Raw genomic sequence first — 17,223 nt, 5'->3', positions numbered from 1 at the left:
ATGACACTTCTGCATTCTAAAAATTGATCTCTTCCATTGCCTTATCTATTTGTGATTTAAATTTTAAACTTACCTAACCCCTTCCCCCAAGTAAGGGGAATTTACCTTTTAATTCCCAAGGATACCAATTCCAACTCACCTTGCTCCAGTGATGTCTTACAATCAGTGCTTTCTGCAGGAAATAAAATGAAGACGGCATTAAGTACGTATAGATAAAAAAAAAAAAAATCATGCCTTTCTCATGTAGCAACTATGAACAAAAAAGAGTCAGATAAAACTCTACATGTCACCAAATTCCCAGCAAGTTCATTCAGCTGTTGGCCTCTAAAATCTATGGACAAACTGAAATGAATTTCACATTTCCTGCTGGGTCTACACAGAACCCACAAAGGGGTGTCTGCTGATTATATTTAAATCCCTGCAATAAGGCAGCAGGAAAAAAACATGAGTTTTGGAAACTGAAAGACCTGCCAGAAATCCCAGCTGTCCTCTGCAGTGGGGTCACTTTTAACAGAGACTTCACAGCATAGAACTTCTATAGAGCTGGAGGGTATGACAACTGTCATCTTTTCAGATGACTGTGGGGATCCTAGGTGAGGGAACCCAGAAAATTCCAGAACTTTGGAAATAGAAAGCACTCAGGAGAGGGGAGCTTTATGACAGTCATAGTATGAATCAGTCTGTGCCTTTCCTATCTCTCCTCTCTTTAGTCCAGGAGGAATAAAACAGCACACCCTGTACTTACGATAGTTCTCTGCCAGGACAGGCACCAGACCACACTGGCCTGCTACGTAGACATGTCCTCCATCCAAGCTCATGGCATCAGCTTCTCCATTCTGCAAAGACACAGTAAATCACAGCAGATGAAAAGATGCCATTTTCTGTGCCATCTGCCCTTCCACCTGTTTCCTTGAAGGACTTTCCCAGCAACAGCTTTGAATGCCAGAGAAACAACAGGTGCTGGTACCGAACCCCCAAAGGATCAGTCAGGCAGGCCCAACATAGAAAATAAAATGTACTCTCACGTTCACCCAACCATCTTTGAACTGACGGTCAATGCCACATGTCTTGCTAAGTTTATTCAAGAACAAAGACCCACATTCAGTCCTCCTATCTTCTCATAGGATTCACTGTCCTCAAAACTCTCCTGCAACACCTTTCTGACCCCAAGCATCTCATCTGTGAGATGGAGGGCACAGTCAGGGCTGTGTCTATGGAACAGAGCACCTCTGCATGGTGCTCTAACTTCTCATTGTAATCCTGTTAGCTGGGTGCTCTTCCAATGCTTAGTGCATACTAGATGTTTGACAAATGAGTCAAATATTTGCAAATGATCTAGTACTCAGAGCTAATAAGCCTCAAATTTCGGAGATGCTTGGATTCAACAAGATTTGCAAGATTTCCATGTGGAAGCTGGGGAGGGGGAAACATGGGGAGAGGGGATGACCTCATGAAAATAGAAATGAGACCAGTGGAGTACAGGAAGGGAACCAGGGAGAGAAGTAAGGGGAGGGAAAGGAAAGTACTGGGGAATGAAACTGACCAAAATTATGCGCAGGTACCAACATATCACAATGAATCCCACTATTATATATAATCATAATACACCAATAAAATATTTTAAATGATTTGTAACACTTCCCTGGGAATATTCCCCTGGCAAGATAGTTTGTAGCAATAGACCATAAAGGAATAATCAGATATGTGGGCAATTATTGAGCAAAATGTATAAGTGAGAAAAATAACAAATGTGATTTATAAAGCAAAAAGAGAGAACCAAACTATGCTCAATGACAGGAAATGACTAAATAAATGGCAGCCTATCCATACTATAGAAGAGTTATCAATACTAAAATGACATGTTTTCCTTTAAAAAATAACTAAGGGTATATTTATTTCTCTCAAATGCAAATAAGACTAATTTACAGCAAAAAACTCTTCAATAATGGTTTGATTCATAAGCATCTGAAATTTATATAATTTCATATTAATATCTGAATACCATAAGTAACCATCTCATGCTTGTTACCTTCCTCTACATATCAAAACTAAAAAATTATGAACAATATATAAAGTGTTTAAACTTGAAGTTTTGAAGTACCGTTTTCCCAATATGATTCAGAAAACATCCTTATTCTAATAATAGGTAGTAGACTGTGGGAGGGAAAAAGGAAAGAAGAGATAAATTAAAATATGCTCTCTTAATATCCTATCTATCTTGTCAGTTAAAAGCAGTGATGTTCCTAGCAATATCTGATTAGGTTTAATGTGGGGAGCAGAGTGTACCTCACAGGCTGAGACATGCATTGGAAGTATTTTCCCATTCGATCCAAACTCAATGTAGCAAATAGTGCTGAAGAAGAAAAGTTCTTTTCTTCCATGCATTTGCTCACTGTCTTCCTGGTAATGTGCTTTAAGCTCTTTTCATTTCAGCTTGAAGGCTTCTGTCTCTAGATCAGTTTCAGGGATCACAAGTCAGGGCTCATATTAATTTTTAATGACATTTTAAACATTTCCAGATTTGTTGACATAGCAGCTTCAGAAAGTACCTTAAGTACCTCATTTTCTGTTTGGCAACTGTTAGTTCTTCCCAAGTCCCTTTGAGTCCTTTCTCTTGAGGTAGTCCTGTTAGTTCCTTTTGATTTGGCACCAGAAATCCAATGACAGAGAATGATCTCCGTTTGCGTATGCACAAATGCCATCTATTAGTGGGAGTGTTAAAACTGCTTCTACTTTTCCAAAGAAACATGTTCTTCTCTTACATGTGTGTTTTTTTTAACATGGTTCTTTTCATGATCAAAGGTCTTTAATCAACTGTCAAATTTTCCATTATCTCTAGTACAGAGCCACTTCTGTCCATGTTCATCTTCAGAAATATCTGCTTTTGTTTTTGCTCCATTTTGCAGCAGCTCATAATCACATTTCAGTCACCAATAAGAATTTCATCTCTGGGTGTGGAGTTATCACTATCAAAGTGTCCACCTTCCTTCCAGTTCTTTACTTTCAGTTCACAGCAAACTAATGGGATTCACATTTCTTCCATTATTGCAAGCCCACCCTTCTCCAAATGATCCAGCTGCAGCAAATCCAGTAAGTCCATAGCCGTGACCAGCAGGAGAGCAAAACCAGAGTCATGAATCTGCCTGGCTGCAGAAAGTGGAACACCTCCAGACAAAAGAAGCCTACTTCCACCTACTGAGCAGTGAAATGTCCAGAAAACAGAGCTTACACAGTGGTGTACTCTGCCCTTTTGAAATCTGTTCCATTTTATAGTTGTAGGCCATAATAAATAGATCACACTGAAAACTAATCATTTCATTCACTTTCTTCATGACACTTTTGTAGATCTGAGCTATGATTTCCAGAACGGCTGCCATCAGTGTTGGTTTCAACCTGGATGTATTCCCTTTGCTTCCTCTCTTTATTTGTAAAGATGGCTTCACTAAAGTCTAGAATTGCCCATTAGGCATCCATGAGAAAGACAATCAAGCTCAGCATTAATTCTAGAATGCTGAATAGGCAAATATCCAAGGCAAACAACTTCTTATGGCCCTGGAATTTGTTCAGCCATTCCAATTATAACAGTAAGGTTACTATGGGAGATCATGGCTCTCTTAAGAAGCCTGTGCACTCACTGATGTGCAGAGTTACTGCAATGTCTGAGGAAGCTGGTTTCCTGTGAAATCTGTTTTCCATGCTCACCTTCACTTTCCCCTGCAGCCATGATATGCATGGTAACATCTTTGTGGAACCTGGCCAGGGCAGTGGTTTCCAACACTGATGATATGCCACAGGTGTGGGACCTACCATAGCCTTCAATTTTATTTGTGAGAGTTCTTTATTAGCCCTGATGTTGGTCACTTCTGTTTCATCTAATCCATGAACAAATGCTGGACCCCCCAGGGTAGCATATCATGTAATAAGCTGATTGTTAGCCAAGAAATACACCTGTACAGCATTCATCCACTGAGCTCTCTACGCAAACATGATGCTTTTGGTCCTTGCTTTCTGTTCCAACATCTGTAAATTATCTCCCAAATTAAAGGCTCATGATGACATCTTAGGAAAGCACAAATTACACTGTCCAAGAATCACTCTTAAAAATGTTTCTATTTGGTTTAATTTTGTCTTCCTTTTTTAAGATTTTATGTATTCCCAAAAGTCTTGCATTACTTAAATTTGTTTTTGCATACATGAATTTATTTTGCATCTAGTGTATCACACCAAAGGTGTAATATTGAAGACAAATTATCCAAACTGTTAACAGATTGGTGGATAAGACTCAGGTTTTTGAGACAACAGGCTTTGCTTTAATTTGCTTTGATTTTTCTTGTCTTGATTCAGACAAAAAATAAATAAAATGGAATATATGTTAAAAGAGTATAAGGTAATATTTCAAAAACGTATGAAATGTTAAAGAATGTGGTTGATAGTCTGTTTTTTTTGTTTCATAATTTCACATGAAATTATGTGGTTATTCATAAGTGCTCTAAAAGTAGGATCAACAGATTTCAGCAAGAATCGGTTGATGATGGCAGGAAGTCCTTGTGCCTTTAAGAGATGCACCTTGTTTCTTACCAGTTTGTGATAAAAGATCCAAATCAAGAACAGCAGAAGGAAGACATGCACAGGGCAAGGAACTGGGGGAGAAGGGGGTTCAGAGCTTGGCGCTTTCTTGCCCTTGCCAAACATGCCACCCTGCTAGCACCTCGATGTGTGCAACCACACAGAAGCTCCAAATCACATTTTTAAAGAATGATTCATGATATGGGAAAAGCTCCTTAGATATCATGAGGTGAGTAAGAGATCATAATCAACTTATATGATATGATCCCAACCCAAGGATTTTCTCTGAGTCATGTGATTATAAGTGCTTTTGATTTTCTTCATTATATTTTTCAGGATTTTCAAAATTCTCCAGAAGCAAACATGGAATACTCTTGTAATCAGTGAAGCAACTTGTACCTGCCTACAATATTAATACAGAATCCTACCACATTCATTGTAGCACACACCATAGGTCTCAAGACACCCATACCATAAGCAGGACATGGCTTAGATTGCCTTCCCATCATGCCCTAATGTGAGGAGGAAACTGAGTCCTACAGGAATCCTTCAGATCCACAAACTCAGGTTCTGAACCTCCTGGGGTGCTGTGCTCAGACAGTCAGTGCGAGGATCCTGGAAACCAGGGTTTCCTCATCACTCCCAGGAACCAGCTTGGCCTTAGTAGTGGTCCAGCAGGTAGCAATAGCAGGGACGCTGCCCTAGGGAGGGGAGAGTGACATACCATGATCTTGGCAATGCATTCTTCGGTGGTCTCTGCTGACTCACACACTATTTGCCCTCCGCTGTTAATGCTCCACTCATCGCACTTGAGCCTCTCATGATGGCTAAGCGCACACCACTTAATGGTCTTGCATTCATCTGTTGGGCTTTCAGGGCCTGAGGCACAGGAAAAAGAACCCGAAGTCAGAAGAGAGAGGCCCCAGCTGTTGCCTGGTGTCTATCAAACTTTCAGTCTTCATGCAAATGCTGGTTTTGCCATTTAAGGTATTCATCGCCTTAGAAAGAAAAGTTAATGCACCACCCCTTGGCTGTTGTTGTTTTTTCTTTTAATTTAGATTTAACTTTTTACTTCTGGGAAGCCAATTCTCATCTCCAGTCTCTGGGTACTCTATAATTTCTGGTTGATTTTTTTTCCTTCTTCTTTTTTCAAATAGCACTTAATTACGTGCTGTGTTCTTGTTTCTATGTCAGTTGCTCACTGTCAGTTTCCCAGAAGAGAACTTAAGCTGCAATAAGCAAAAGGCCACGAGCATTTTGTTCTCTGTGTTTAAGCAGCACAAGTGCATAATCAGTGTAATTAGTGTCTGCTACAATATATGGACACCTGTTCGTCTTTCAGACTCAGTCCCCAAGTCACTTCCTCAGGGGGCCTCACCTCTACCCCGAGGCCAGGGCCTAGTTTTATTTTCTTTGCACTCTTACAGGACCACAGTAATTTGTTGTTGTTGTTTTCCCCCTCCCAAGCAGATCTTTCATTTTGTGATTGCTCATTCAATTTTGGGACTACTCATCCAACATTTATCTTCTCCCTGGTCTGAAAGTTCAAGGGCTGCAGAATCTCAGCACTCAGCAGAGCCCATGGCTACATATTCAATATATGTCCACCGAGTGAATGACTGATCACACAAAACCACAGTGACCTAATAAAATTCAGGACTGGGATCCACCTGTCTAGAACTCCAACTTCATTATGGCACACGTTGGCCATAGTACTGGCTGGAGATGTGCAATCTATAGAAACTTCATTTTATTTTACTGATTTATGCAAAGGAAATAATACTAATACCAAACTTTAAAGCCCTTGGCAATGTCCAGACCATCGTGACCAATGCCATTTAGCTCACAGATAGGTCAGAAAAAGGACACACTAGGAGGGGCTTTCAGGTCCCTGGAAAGATTCTATCACTGACCCTTGCCTTTGCCAAGTTTCTCAAGCTGGTCCTTCTCGAGTACTTACATATGCCTTCCCGTAGATTCCGGACGGCAGTAACATACTTGTAGCCCAGGTACAGCCTAAAGTCCATCCGAGGGGGTACCCGCAGGAATCCCAGGGCAGAGTCCTTAAACAGCAGGTTCTTCCCATGAGGAGAGCTGAACAGCTGGAAGTCACCTGATTTGCCTTTGCCAAAATGTTCCTGTTCACAGTAAAATGGAATAGTGAATGGCCACAGGGAGAAAGAGAAGCTGAAAAATGGAACCAAAGAGAAGATAAACCCCCACCACCAGAAACATGGGCTGGGGATATAGCTCAGTTGGTAGAGTGTTTGCCTCGCAAGCACAAGGCCCTGGGTTCAATCCCCAGCACTGCCAAAAAAGAAAAAAGGAAGAAAGAAAACCCCAGAAACAAAAAACAAAACAAAACAACAACAACAAAAAAACCATGAGCAACTTCAAGATGTCAGGAGAGCGGAGAGTCAGGTGGGCTGTTGCCCCTCAGCACCTTCCGTGCTCACTGCCTTCTTAGGACCATGCCACACTGTTCCCCTGAGTGGGTTTCAGGCCTGTCTTCCTGAATGGTTGAGAGAGGGCCACTAGAACAAGAAATGCCTCTCATCCAGACACTGGCACCGTATGAACTCTCAATGGTCAGATGTGAGGACTGAAGGAGAGGAAGTTGGCCTAGCCTTGCACACCACCTCTCTAAAGGAGCAAAACGAGCAGTGCGGACAGCTTCCGCTACAGTCAGGGTGTCAGACATTGGGAGAGAGGTTGTTTACAGAAGGAGGGTCACAGGAGTCTTCATGGAGGTGATGGTGTTTGCCCTGGCCCTTGAAGGCCTGGTTTAGATGGAAAGGATGTCACTAGTCAAAAAGGCAAAGGGTGATGGATGGTAATACCAAAGGAGTTTCCCTGCTGCTCTGTGAGGAGTCCCAGCTGGGGGCTTCTGGAGAAGTTATGTGTGACAGTGTTCCCACCGTGTCCTGAGCACATAAGGACTTCTACAGTGACCAGAAGGCAAGGAGGGAAATCCCCAAATCCAAGCAGAGAGCTCTAAGCAGGCGGGAGGGTGGTGGGCGGGAATACCTGAGCCTGGCTGAGAAGCTCCCAGATCAGATCCTCCTTGCCACCCACACTTCGAGCCACGACAGCATGAGAAGGAACCCGGGCCAAGTAGCAAGTCTCATATTCATCCACAGACTTCCGGGTGTTGTCTGGGCAGAGCAGCTCATACTGGTCCCTGTCAGCCTTCTGTTCCAGGTTCTCTGTGGAGGGAAAGTCCAGATGAGCCACCTGCTGGTGGAACCATGAGCTGTGGTACCCCCTCCCCACCCTTGAAATCCCTGAGAGGCCTGGAGTGATCCCTGAGGACCATGGAACATGCAGGACAATGACTCTGAAGCCAGATGAAGGCCTGGAGATTTCTGATGTCCAGTGTAGCAAAACAGCACCACTTCCCATGAGTCTGATCTCATCAGGATGACTGACAGGTCAAGGTCAGCCAGACTAGCTCCCAATCCTTAGCTAAGGCTATACTGCCCCAGAGGCAAATTCATTGTGTGAAGAGGCTGAATAATGCAAAGAGGCCCAAGATTCCAGATGGGGAACCCAAAGGTACTTACTTCTGCACAGGAAGAAACTCATGCAATGATAGAAGAGAAACACTGTATGTGCCTGTCTACCAAACTGAACATGGAAAAGGGGCAGGGGAAAATAATACTCACTACTTAGAGAGGAATTACCAGAATCTTCTTTCATCACTTACCAAATATAGTCAAGTGCTTAACAAAGGCCACCTCCCCAGCATCTTCCTTCAGACACCTGTGTGAAAGAAACACATTAGGACCCTCTTGCAAGACACTCTTGGTTTCCTGCAGGGTCTGATCACACTGTCCAGCCCTCAAATGAAAATAGAGTCTGGGAGAAGCCTCTAAGCAGCCTCCACAGCTGAGGCAGCACCATGGGGTGCTGACGTTCAGGATACAAATGGGATGTGAGGGGACAGATTCCCATGAGATGAGACATCTCTAACCTTGTGTTCCAAAGTAACAAGAACAAATTGAAGATATTTTAATGTAAAAAATATTTCTTGAACTCTGGTATTTCTGCCTTCTCTTGAGGATAAAACTTTAAGACATAGCCAAGGCAAAAACAGGAAGCAAGAAACCAGCCACATGAGCTTCTGCATAGGGAAATTAAGGGGAGGCAAGAGAGGTGAGTGCTTGGAGCCTATTACATGGCTGTGATAGAGAGCAGAGGGTCTGTCACTGAATGATGTGCCTGTCTGTAACTAGGGACCTGCCTGTCCTTTCAGACTCTGCTCAGTCTAGCAGGAGGAAACATTAGCCAGGTTTCTGGGTTCTAAGGAGAAAGCAAGGACCCCTAAAGAGGGGATTGATCATCAGGGAAATGGGCTGGTCTGGCCTCTGGAGTCCCAGGGGTGCCACTGTCTCACTGTGGTGGATTAGGACATCTTAATAGCCCTGCAGGCAAGCAGGGCTCCACTTTGGGCCAGCACAAGAACTCTGAGGACATCTGGCGCTTTGGCCAGCAGGGGGCAGCAGTCAGTCTCACTCACTTGAAGGCGCCTGAGTAGCCAAAGTATGGTTGAGCAGAGGAGCAGCCACACCCTGGACACAGCTGACACAGTTGAGGGAAGGATGATCCATCTGCACAGGGGACACAGCTGCCCGAGAAGAAACTGGCCACTGCTGCTCAACACAGAGAAATAGACCACAAGGCATAAGCCAGGCTGGCCACAGCCAGTGATGTCTCCCAGCCTGATCGCATTAGGAAACAAAGAGGGATTAAAATAAAACCAGCAAACCCAGTCCTAGCTCAGCCTTACTTGTGTTAACTTGTCAGGATCCAGGGTTTTCAAACGCAACAAGTTAGCCCCTGTCCTGCCACCACCCAACCAAGGAAACAGGCCTGTGCCCCTTCCCTGCCCTGTCAGAGGCTGGATCAGTTCCAAGAGCTTCCTCTGGGACCCATGCACTAGAAGTGGGAGAACTGTCCAGAGTGGTGCAGGCCAACCTCATGGCCAGCAGACAGCCACCAGAGCAACCTCCAGCAGAATGGGACACACATCATCCACACATCATCATACAGACAGTAACTCTAGGGAATTAAACAAGAGGACCCAGCCCTGTGGCCCAGGCTAACCCCTCTGAGGACCCTTTCTTCCCCAAGCCTCTGCTGAGATGTTGGGAGCTCAGAGTAGAAAAGGCTCAGCTGCCACTTCCCAAGGTCTGCAGCTGGTGCAGGAGACCTGTCAGGTTCAAGGTTAACCTCCCCTTCCAACCTGGAGTTCATCCCACATATCCAGCTGATCATAACTATGTAACCCACCCCTGAGTGGCCTATGTGGGCATCTAGGGTACAGAGGTCAGCTTACCTTTCTCAAGAGGCTTACGAGGCTCTGGTAAGTCACAATAAAGAGAGCCTATGGGGATGTTCCACCCAGCAGACCTGCCCAGGCCTGTGTGGCAGGACTTCTTGCCTTGGAGCTGGTTCAGCTGGAAGCCACTGCCCTTCTTCACCAGGGCGACAGCATAATAGAAAGTTTGTGGATCTGCAAAGGGATAGCATGAATGAAAAACCGTTAACCTGGCACAGAGAAACACTGTTCATGTCCCCTGGACTCTTGAGGAGGGAAGGGGAACCCAGAGGTCCTTTGTATTGGGTTGGTCAGCAAGGAAGGGGGCATCAGGGAAAGTTTCCTAGACTTGCAGGAGAAAGAAAAGACAGAAGGTATATTTGTAATAGCACTCCAGGCAAACACAGGGGCCAGCAGTAAAGTGTCCCAAATGCTTTGCCTACCCTGGCCCTATAGTGTTTTTGCCTACATCTACCAATCCAAGGCCACCAGGGAACTGAAGCTGTGGGAACAAAGGCTCACACTCCACACCTCTCTCAATGTATTTCCTGTCCCCTGGCACAGGCATGGATTGGCAGGTTGATCTCAAAAGACTTTCTGGGCTGTTAAGGTCTCAGAGCATGTTCCAGAGTGGGCTCTGCCATGCGTAGTGCACCTGTAGGAGCTGAAGAAACAGCTCGTTTTGGAGAGCGCTCGCCTAGCATGCACAAGGACCAAGGTTCGAATCCCCGGCCCCTCAGACAGGGGCGGAGAGCAGTGAACATATTGCACCTGTAGTTCCAGAGGACCTCCAGGGACTGTGGACATATTGCTAGCTCCCAGTGACCCTCAGACCAAGCTGCACCCAGCCTTCTGTTTATCCAGTGAATCCATGCTTGACCTGGGGGGTCAAGATCAGGTACACTAGCCCTCAACCAGTCCAAAGCCTACAGAGGGTATGCTTTGTGCTTGTGGTGACTGACAGGGCTCTTGTCCCCCCCCAAATGAACAGTTTTGGTGTCTGATATCCAATACGTGCCTGTGAAATGCAAGACTCATTGTCTACCAGGAGATGAGGGCCACAAACTCCCTCCTGGGGGCCCAAGGAGAATGAACTTACTATCTTGTGTCCCATAGAATTCTGCTGCCACAGGCTTCAAGTTGTTGGGAGTCAGGCCTGCCTCATACACCAAACCCGCATCCAGTGTTACAGCATCTGCTTCATTTGCCTGAAAGAGAACATGCCAGACCTTGATGATGAAGAGCTCACTTTCAAAGGAAGGCCCACCTAAACCCGGACAAGTAGGGAGTGACTAGTGGGGTCCACAGGCCTACAGCCAGGACAACCCTCAACCCAGCCAGACCACACACGACACTGCTAGCTGTGATCAATTCCATCTCCCTCAAAAGAGCGCTTGGCTGCTATATTCCTTTTCCTCCTCATAGAGGAAGGAATGGATTATTTTCCTCTTTTCCCTGATGAGGTATCCAGCTCCTATGTGACTTTACCCTGGGTAATTGCAAAGGGTTAACCTGGCAGGCCTGGTGGGGGAAATCTGCCCTCCCCATCCCAGACGTGGGCACAGCAGTGCACTGAAGTTTCTGAAGGAGATTATAGTAAAGAGCTCAGGACCCTGTGGATGGCCATGCTCCATCCCAGGAGCGGCCTTCATTCAGAGAGCCCTGTATCTCGAGACTTCTGTGAGGTCTTTCTCAGGTGCCTTATTGAGGACCTCCACCAAGGGAGGGATGGAAACCTTGAAGACACTTGCCTCCAGCCTGACTCAGTGCTCAATACTTGTCCTTCCTGTCCTGGGTCCATAAAACTTCAGGAGACTTGCCTTCAGGGTTTGAGTACTGTCTTTGGATTTAGCTGCATGGTTATTCTAACTGATAAAAATCTCAATCATTACTTCTATTTTTGCTTATTTTTGGGATACCTGTCTATTCTGACACCTAGAAGTTCTCCTGTCCATCTCAGCTCCATTTTACAAATAAGAAATCTGAGGCTCACAAAGGTTAAGTCACTTTCCCAGGCCACATAGATAGTAAATCATGCAGCTGAGATTTGAGTTCAAGCAGCCAGGATTTATTTTTTTATCATTACACTGTTTCTTCAGGGATTTTGTTTGTTTACTTTGTGCTTCGATGAATCCTCATCTTTAAATCAATAAGTCACTTGAAATTTTATATCTGCTTTCCTACTAGATCTATAGTTTCTTTTCTCTTTTCTTGAATTTTTAAAGTGAGCCAGGCCATGTTTTATATACCCTTAAAACATATTTTCACCCCTTTTTCTGCTTCAGATATTTTTAAACAAAATGATTTTTCCAGAATCCCTTGCTATTCTCTACAAACAGTTCCTATTGATTAAATTATACAGCAAAAACTATAGTTCCTTGATCTTTGCCATGTCATAGGTAAGTAGCAAGACAAAGTATTTCTAAGTAAAATAGAATTGCCATAAGCCAAATAATATCTTTTTCTGGCTGAAAATGTTTAAGTTGGATTTTTCATTGCTTTATTACAATAAAATGTATATAACATAAAATTCACCATTTCAACCATTTTAAGTATGCATTTTAGTGGCATTAGGCACATTCACATTGCCATTTATCACCGCTACTTTTTCATCTTCTCAGACTGACTCTGTGCCTATGAAACAGTTTCTTCCTATCTCCCCTCGGCCCCCACCTCTGGGACTATTTTCCCACTTCCTGTCTTTCTGAGTTTGACTATTGTAGGCACTTCATGTAAACGGAATCAAGCAGTATTTGTTCTTTTGCTTCTGGCTTACTTCACATGATTTCACTGTTCATCCACGCTGCAGCATGTATCAGAATTTCATCTATTTTTAAGGCTGAAAACAATTCATTGTGTGTACACACACACACACACACACACACAAATACACACACATTTTGATTATCTGTTCTCCCACTTATGGACAGTTGGGTTGTAAAAATATATCTGTGTGTGCATACGGGCATGCACATGTGTTCACGGTGCTGGGCACCGGAGCTAGGCAAGCTCTCTATCACTGAGCTATACTTCCAACCTGATAAAAGTGTATCTTTAATACGATAAAACACATCAAAAATTTTAAATGGTCAATACTCTGTCTTCAGTGTCATAAATAATTAGGAGACACAATGGACCCTTGTGTTCCACACAACTAGACTCCGGATACAAAGCTCTTTGGGGCTGTAGGTAATTTCCCCATTCCACCCACCTCATGCCACTGAATCAAAGTGAATTCCAAATAAGCAGCAGCTTTTCCCAGTGCCATGGGGTTGGAGAGAGTGGTCAGGAACCTGGACAATCTTGGCCAGAACACCAAAACCCTGGGCAGGAGTCCCCAGAGCCTCAGAGGCCCTGGAAGCCGGAGCCCAGGCCTAAAACAGGAACTCCGGCACAAGAGCAGCAGTGATTCCCAGGGGAAGCTGGACCAGCAGGAGGGACAAGAATAAAAATCGAGCCTGACTTCACAGTCCAGATGACCAAACCCAGAAGAAGGGGAGCCACAACGAGTGAGCTGGAGGGAAGCCGGGTGACCAGGGCAAAGCGATGAGGAAAGTCCTGATATAGGAGCAGCAAAGACACAACAGGCCAACTCTTTAAACCAACTCTGATTTCCACCTGGCTTAGTCTGCCTCTTCCACTGCTTCCCTTCCACCTATCTCCTGTCGCTCGCTTTGCTCAGAGAACTAGAGAACTTTCTGCATGTGACAAGCCCATCCAAAGCCCTGCACCAGAAAGCTTGACCATACTCCAGCATGGCTTCTAGAAGCACAAGGCCACGTCCTTAGGACCATCCTAGCCCTCTTCACGCCCGCCTGAGAGAATGCACACTGCAGGAATGTTCACATTTCTTCTCACTAACACACCTGACCCTCCCCCCTTTCTAAGAGCAATTAGTCGAAAAGGCTAACAACTGTGCATAGGTATATCCTGCAACTCAGAAGATCTCTTTCAAGGATCTGAGCCATTCCTTTGAAATACAACCATCAGGAAGGATAGGGCATCTGACTCCCTGTCTCTGTGAGAGGGTAGAAGCCTCCATGCTGGGTAGACACAGCCTGGTATATTTTATGCAGGGTCTCAGCTTCATTGCTTCCCTCTCAAAGAGACTGTCCCCGACCACTCAGGCCAAATCAGGTTTCTCTGTGAGTCCCTCCGAACACTACTCTTTCCCTTCCTTGTATGTCCCACATTTTGAAATGAGTTGTTTACTCATCATGTATTTTTCTTCTCTCCCGACTAGGGCGTGAGCTCCTGAGGGTAAGGACCACGTGTGCTGAGTTCACCTCTGCAGCCCATGACCTAACACAAGGTCTGACACGTTCGGTTGCACAGGGGATATACTGAAGGATTGAAGAGTATTTTTGTAGACCTCAAGGGAATCAGGCTTCATCTGCAATCTACTATTCTTCCTCCCTGTGTGCATCCCTCCTTTTCTTCCCAAGAATGTATCAAGAACTTCCAGGGCAGGGCATGGAGCTCAGTGGTAGGACCAAGGCCCCTGGTTCAATTCCCTGCACCACCAAAGAACAACAGCTTCCAAGTGAGTTATATAATTATCATGACAGTACACATTCTTATTTCTTCCTTGAATTCACAGACTTTTGTACCTCAAAAAGCCACCTTCCAGAGCACATTGGCTTTTGATTTTTAGGTAACTATGTCTAAAGATGACCTCTCCTACTTATATTTTTGAAGTGATTTAGCAATGGGGGTTGACTGCTCCCACAAATCAGCCTCCCACCTGTGAGTAAAGAACTGTTCCAAAATGACCAGAGAAAGAAAAAGCGTGCATTGCCAAAATGTCTACTCTCTTTTAGGCTGCAGGGACTTACCGCGATGGCTTTGATGCAATCCAGGTAGGACGTTTTCTTCACGCAAGCGACGCGGAGACCATCTGCTGGAAGGACTTTTTTCATGTTGTCACGGAAACTGACACATTTGTTGGCCTCATGATCTGACACAGCACACCATCTTACAGTTTTCTCAGGGACAGCCAGACATAGCCCTAGGGGAGAAGCCAGACAGATAAGGGACCCACTTCCTGTGCCAGGGGAGAGGTAGCATCACTCTCTGAAGGGCCTTGAGGACCACATGTCCTCTGACCTGTCCTCTTCTCCCTCCTATCCATGAACACTGCAGGGAACAGGCTCCCCTACTTTCTGAGTGGGACCCCAGTGGCCTCTCAGGTTCCTGCTGACCCCTCTTTGCTGCCCAGAGAGATGCTGGCAGACGGTGGCCTGTTGCTGTGATCTTCTTGCCTCCTTTGCTCCGCCCAGCCATCAGTGACACACCTCAGTGTGCACAGAGCATTTCAGCCACCTCGACCCCTGGGCTCAGTACAACTCTGGGAGGCCAGTGGGGAGAAATCACCATCTTTTAGAAATGAGGGAACTGGACTCAAAGAATGATGCTTTTTTGTCTAATGCCAACCCACTTGTTAGCCGCCAAGTCAGGCCTGGAAGCCAGGTCTCCAGACTCTTGGGCCACTGCTCAGGGCACAGAGAAGACAAGATTCTTAATTACTTGAACGCTTCTTGGTCAGTAGTTGCGGGTAGATGTGTGAAAGATTATGAATTTGCCTGCGACACTCGTCTGACTTCCTTTTTGTATGGGTAGAGTGGGTACTGGGGATTGAACTCAGGGGCTCTTGACCACTGAGCCACATCCCCAGCCCTATTTTGTATTTTATTTAGAGACACTGAGTTGCTTAGTACCTCGCTATTGCTGAGGCTAGCTTTGAACTTGCGATCCTTCTGCCTCAGCCTCCTGAGCAGCTGGGAATACAGGCGTGCACCACCAAGCTCGGTGTCTGCCATCCTTTTTAGATATAACTAGAAACTCCATCTATTCAGCAGTCTTTCCTTTTTCCACTGAAAACTTCTCCAATTTTCTCCTCTCTTTGTGATTGCCATTTAGAATGCGAGTTGACTCCAGCCATACCTAGAGCTCTTAAAATCCATGTGCCTGAGAGATGTGCCTATCCATGAACTTTGGCTCCCGCCCCCGAGTCCTCACTCTTGTCCACCCCCTGGGTCAACACAGCTAGGCTGACTTGAAGACTCAGGAAGATCCACAAGACACAGAGCACAGCCAACAGTTCTCCGGGATGATGAGAAAGGATCCTGGAAGGAATGACCACCCCAACCTCCCTGCCTTGCTCCACCTCGGTCCCTGGGAATTCACAGGAGGCATCACAGACAATGGCAGGCTTGCCCCGAACCACCTCTCCAGAGCCTCTTCCCAACTTCTACAGGGTGGAAGGCTTCGTCCTCAGTCACCCATGACCTCGCACACCCCCATGAGGAATTGATAGTTTCCAGAGACTCCAAGTGGAAGCCTCCAACTGTGTGACAAATGAGAGGGTGGTGCTGTAATCCCAGTGACTTAGGAGGCTGAGGCAGGAGAATCACAAGTTCAAAGCCAGCCTCAGCAATAGCAAGGTGCTAATAAGCAACTCAGTGAGACCCTGTCTCTAAATAAAATAAAATAAAAAGGGCTGGGGGTGTGGCTTAGTGGTTAAGCACCCCTGTTCAATCCCCAGTACCCCCAAAAGAAAAAGAAATGCATGCATGGGAGAGGTTCATATAGGAAGGGGGCCCAACAACCTTGGATTAGGGGAAGTCATTGTCACAGGCCCTTTTGCAGGGTATGTGCCCGTGGCATCCTCCACCAAGCTTGGTATCCCAGCATGACCCTCCCAAGCAGGTGTTATGATTGCCCCTCTCACAGGTGAGGAGCCTGTCCAGGACGGGGACCCAAGAATTCTGGTTTCCAATTGCATCCTCTGAACCCTGCGATGGCCCTGCCTCCTTAGTAGGGTATCAACAACGTCAAGAGCACCCATGGGACATCAGACTATGGAGGGGACAATGAGAGATCCAGGGGAAGTCTGAATTTCCTGCCGAGGAGTTTGGACTTGGCAAGAGACAGCAGAAAAGGGCTTGGATAAATCGTGCTTAGAAATGCCCTAATTTATTATATTCGATTTACTGGATAAAGGGAGAAGAGGCATTGGGCACCGTGAAAGGTGGCCAGAGGCTCAAGCAGGGGCCATCAGAGGGCTACTCCTGGGACTGATGGAGGTAGAGGGTGTGGCAGAAAGGAGGAACAGGAAGGCACCCTAAGGGTGCAAAGGATGCCTAGGGTGGAGACTGATCCTCCGGCGCCCACACTCACCCAGGACGGCGCAGGCCAGCAGGGCGCCCACGGCGAGCCTCATCCTTCCGGCGCGGCAAGAAGCGGTGAGCACAGACCAACCCGCTTCTGCGCGGCTTCTCTGCGCCTGGGGCCGCTTTATCCCCAGCGGGGGCCATCCGGGCGCAATCTTTGACCTC

The 17,223-nt window shown here is 45.8% G+C and overlaps 1 protein-coding gene across 1 annotated transcript in view; it reads right to left on the bottom strand.

Moving 5' to 3' along the window:
- The window catches only part of LOC306670965 (serotransferrin-like), a 27,971-nt gene extending 10,748 nt beyond the window's left edge, over nt 1–17,223 (bottom strand). The window contains exons 1-11 of the mRNA XM_079156043.1: nt 17,066–17,223; nt 14,722–14,894; nt 10,986–11,094; nt 9,905–10,081; nt 9,086–9,218; nt 8,273–8,328; nt 7,594–7,772; nt 6,527–6,704; nt 5,291–5,445; nt 746–836; nt 140–172 (exon numbers count right to left, since the gene is read on the bottom strand). Coding sequence (XP_079012169.1) covers nt 140–172; nt 746–836; nt 5,291–5,445; nt 6,527–6,704; nt 7,594–7,772; nt 8,273–8,328; nt 9,086–9,218; nt 9,905–10,081; nt 10,986–11,094; nt 14,722–14,894; nt 17,066–17,108 — 1,327 coding nt within the window. The 5' untranslated portion in view covers nt 17,109–17,223. The remainder of the gene's footprint in view (nt 1–139; nt 173–745; nt 837–5,290; nt 5,446–6,526; nt 6,705–7,593; nt 7,773–8,272; nt 8,329–9,085; nt 9,219–9,904; nt 10,082–10,985; nt 11,095–14,721; nt 14,895–17,065) is intronic.

Source organism: Sciurus vulgaris, assembly GCF_902686455.1.
Source record: "Sciurus vulgaris genome assembly, chromosome: 10".
NCBI classification, from domain to species: domain Eukaryota; kingdom Metazoa; phylum Chordata; class Mammalia; order Rodentia; family Sciuridae; genus Sciurus; species Sciurus vulgaris.
This window is presented reverse-complemented; position numbering and strand designations above follow the sequence as displayed.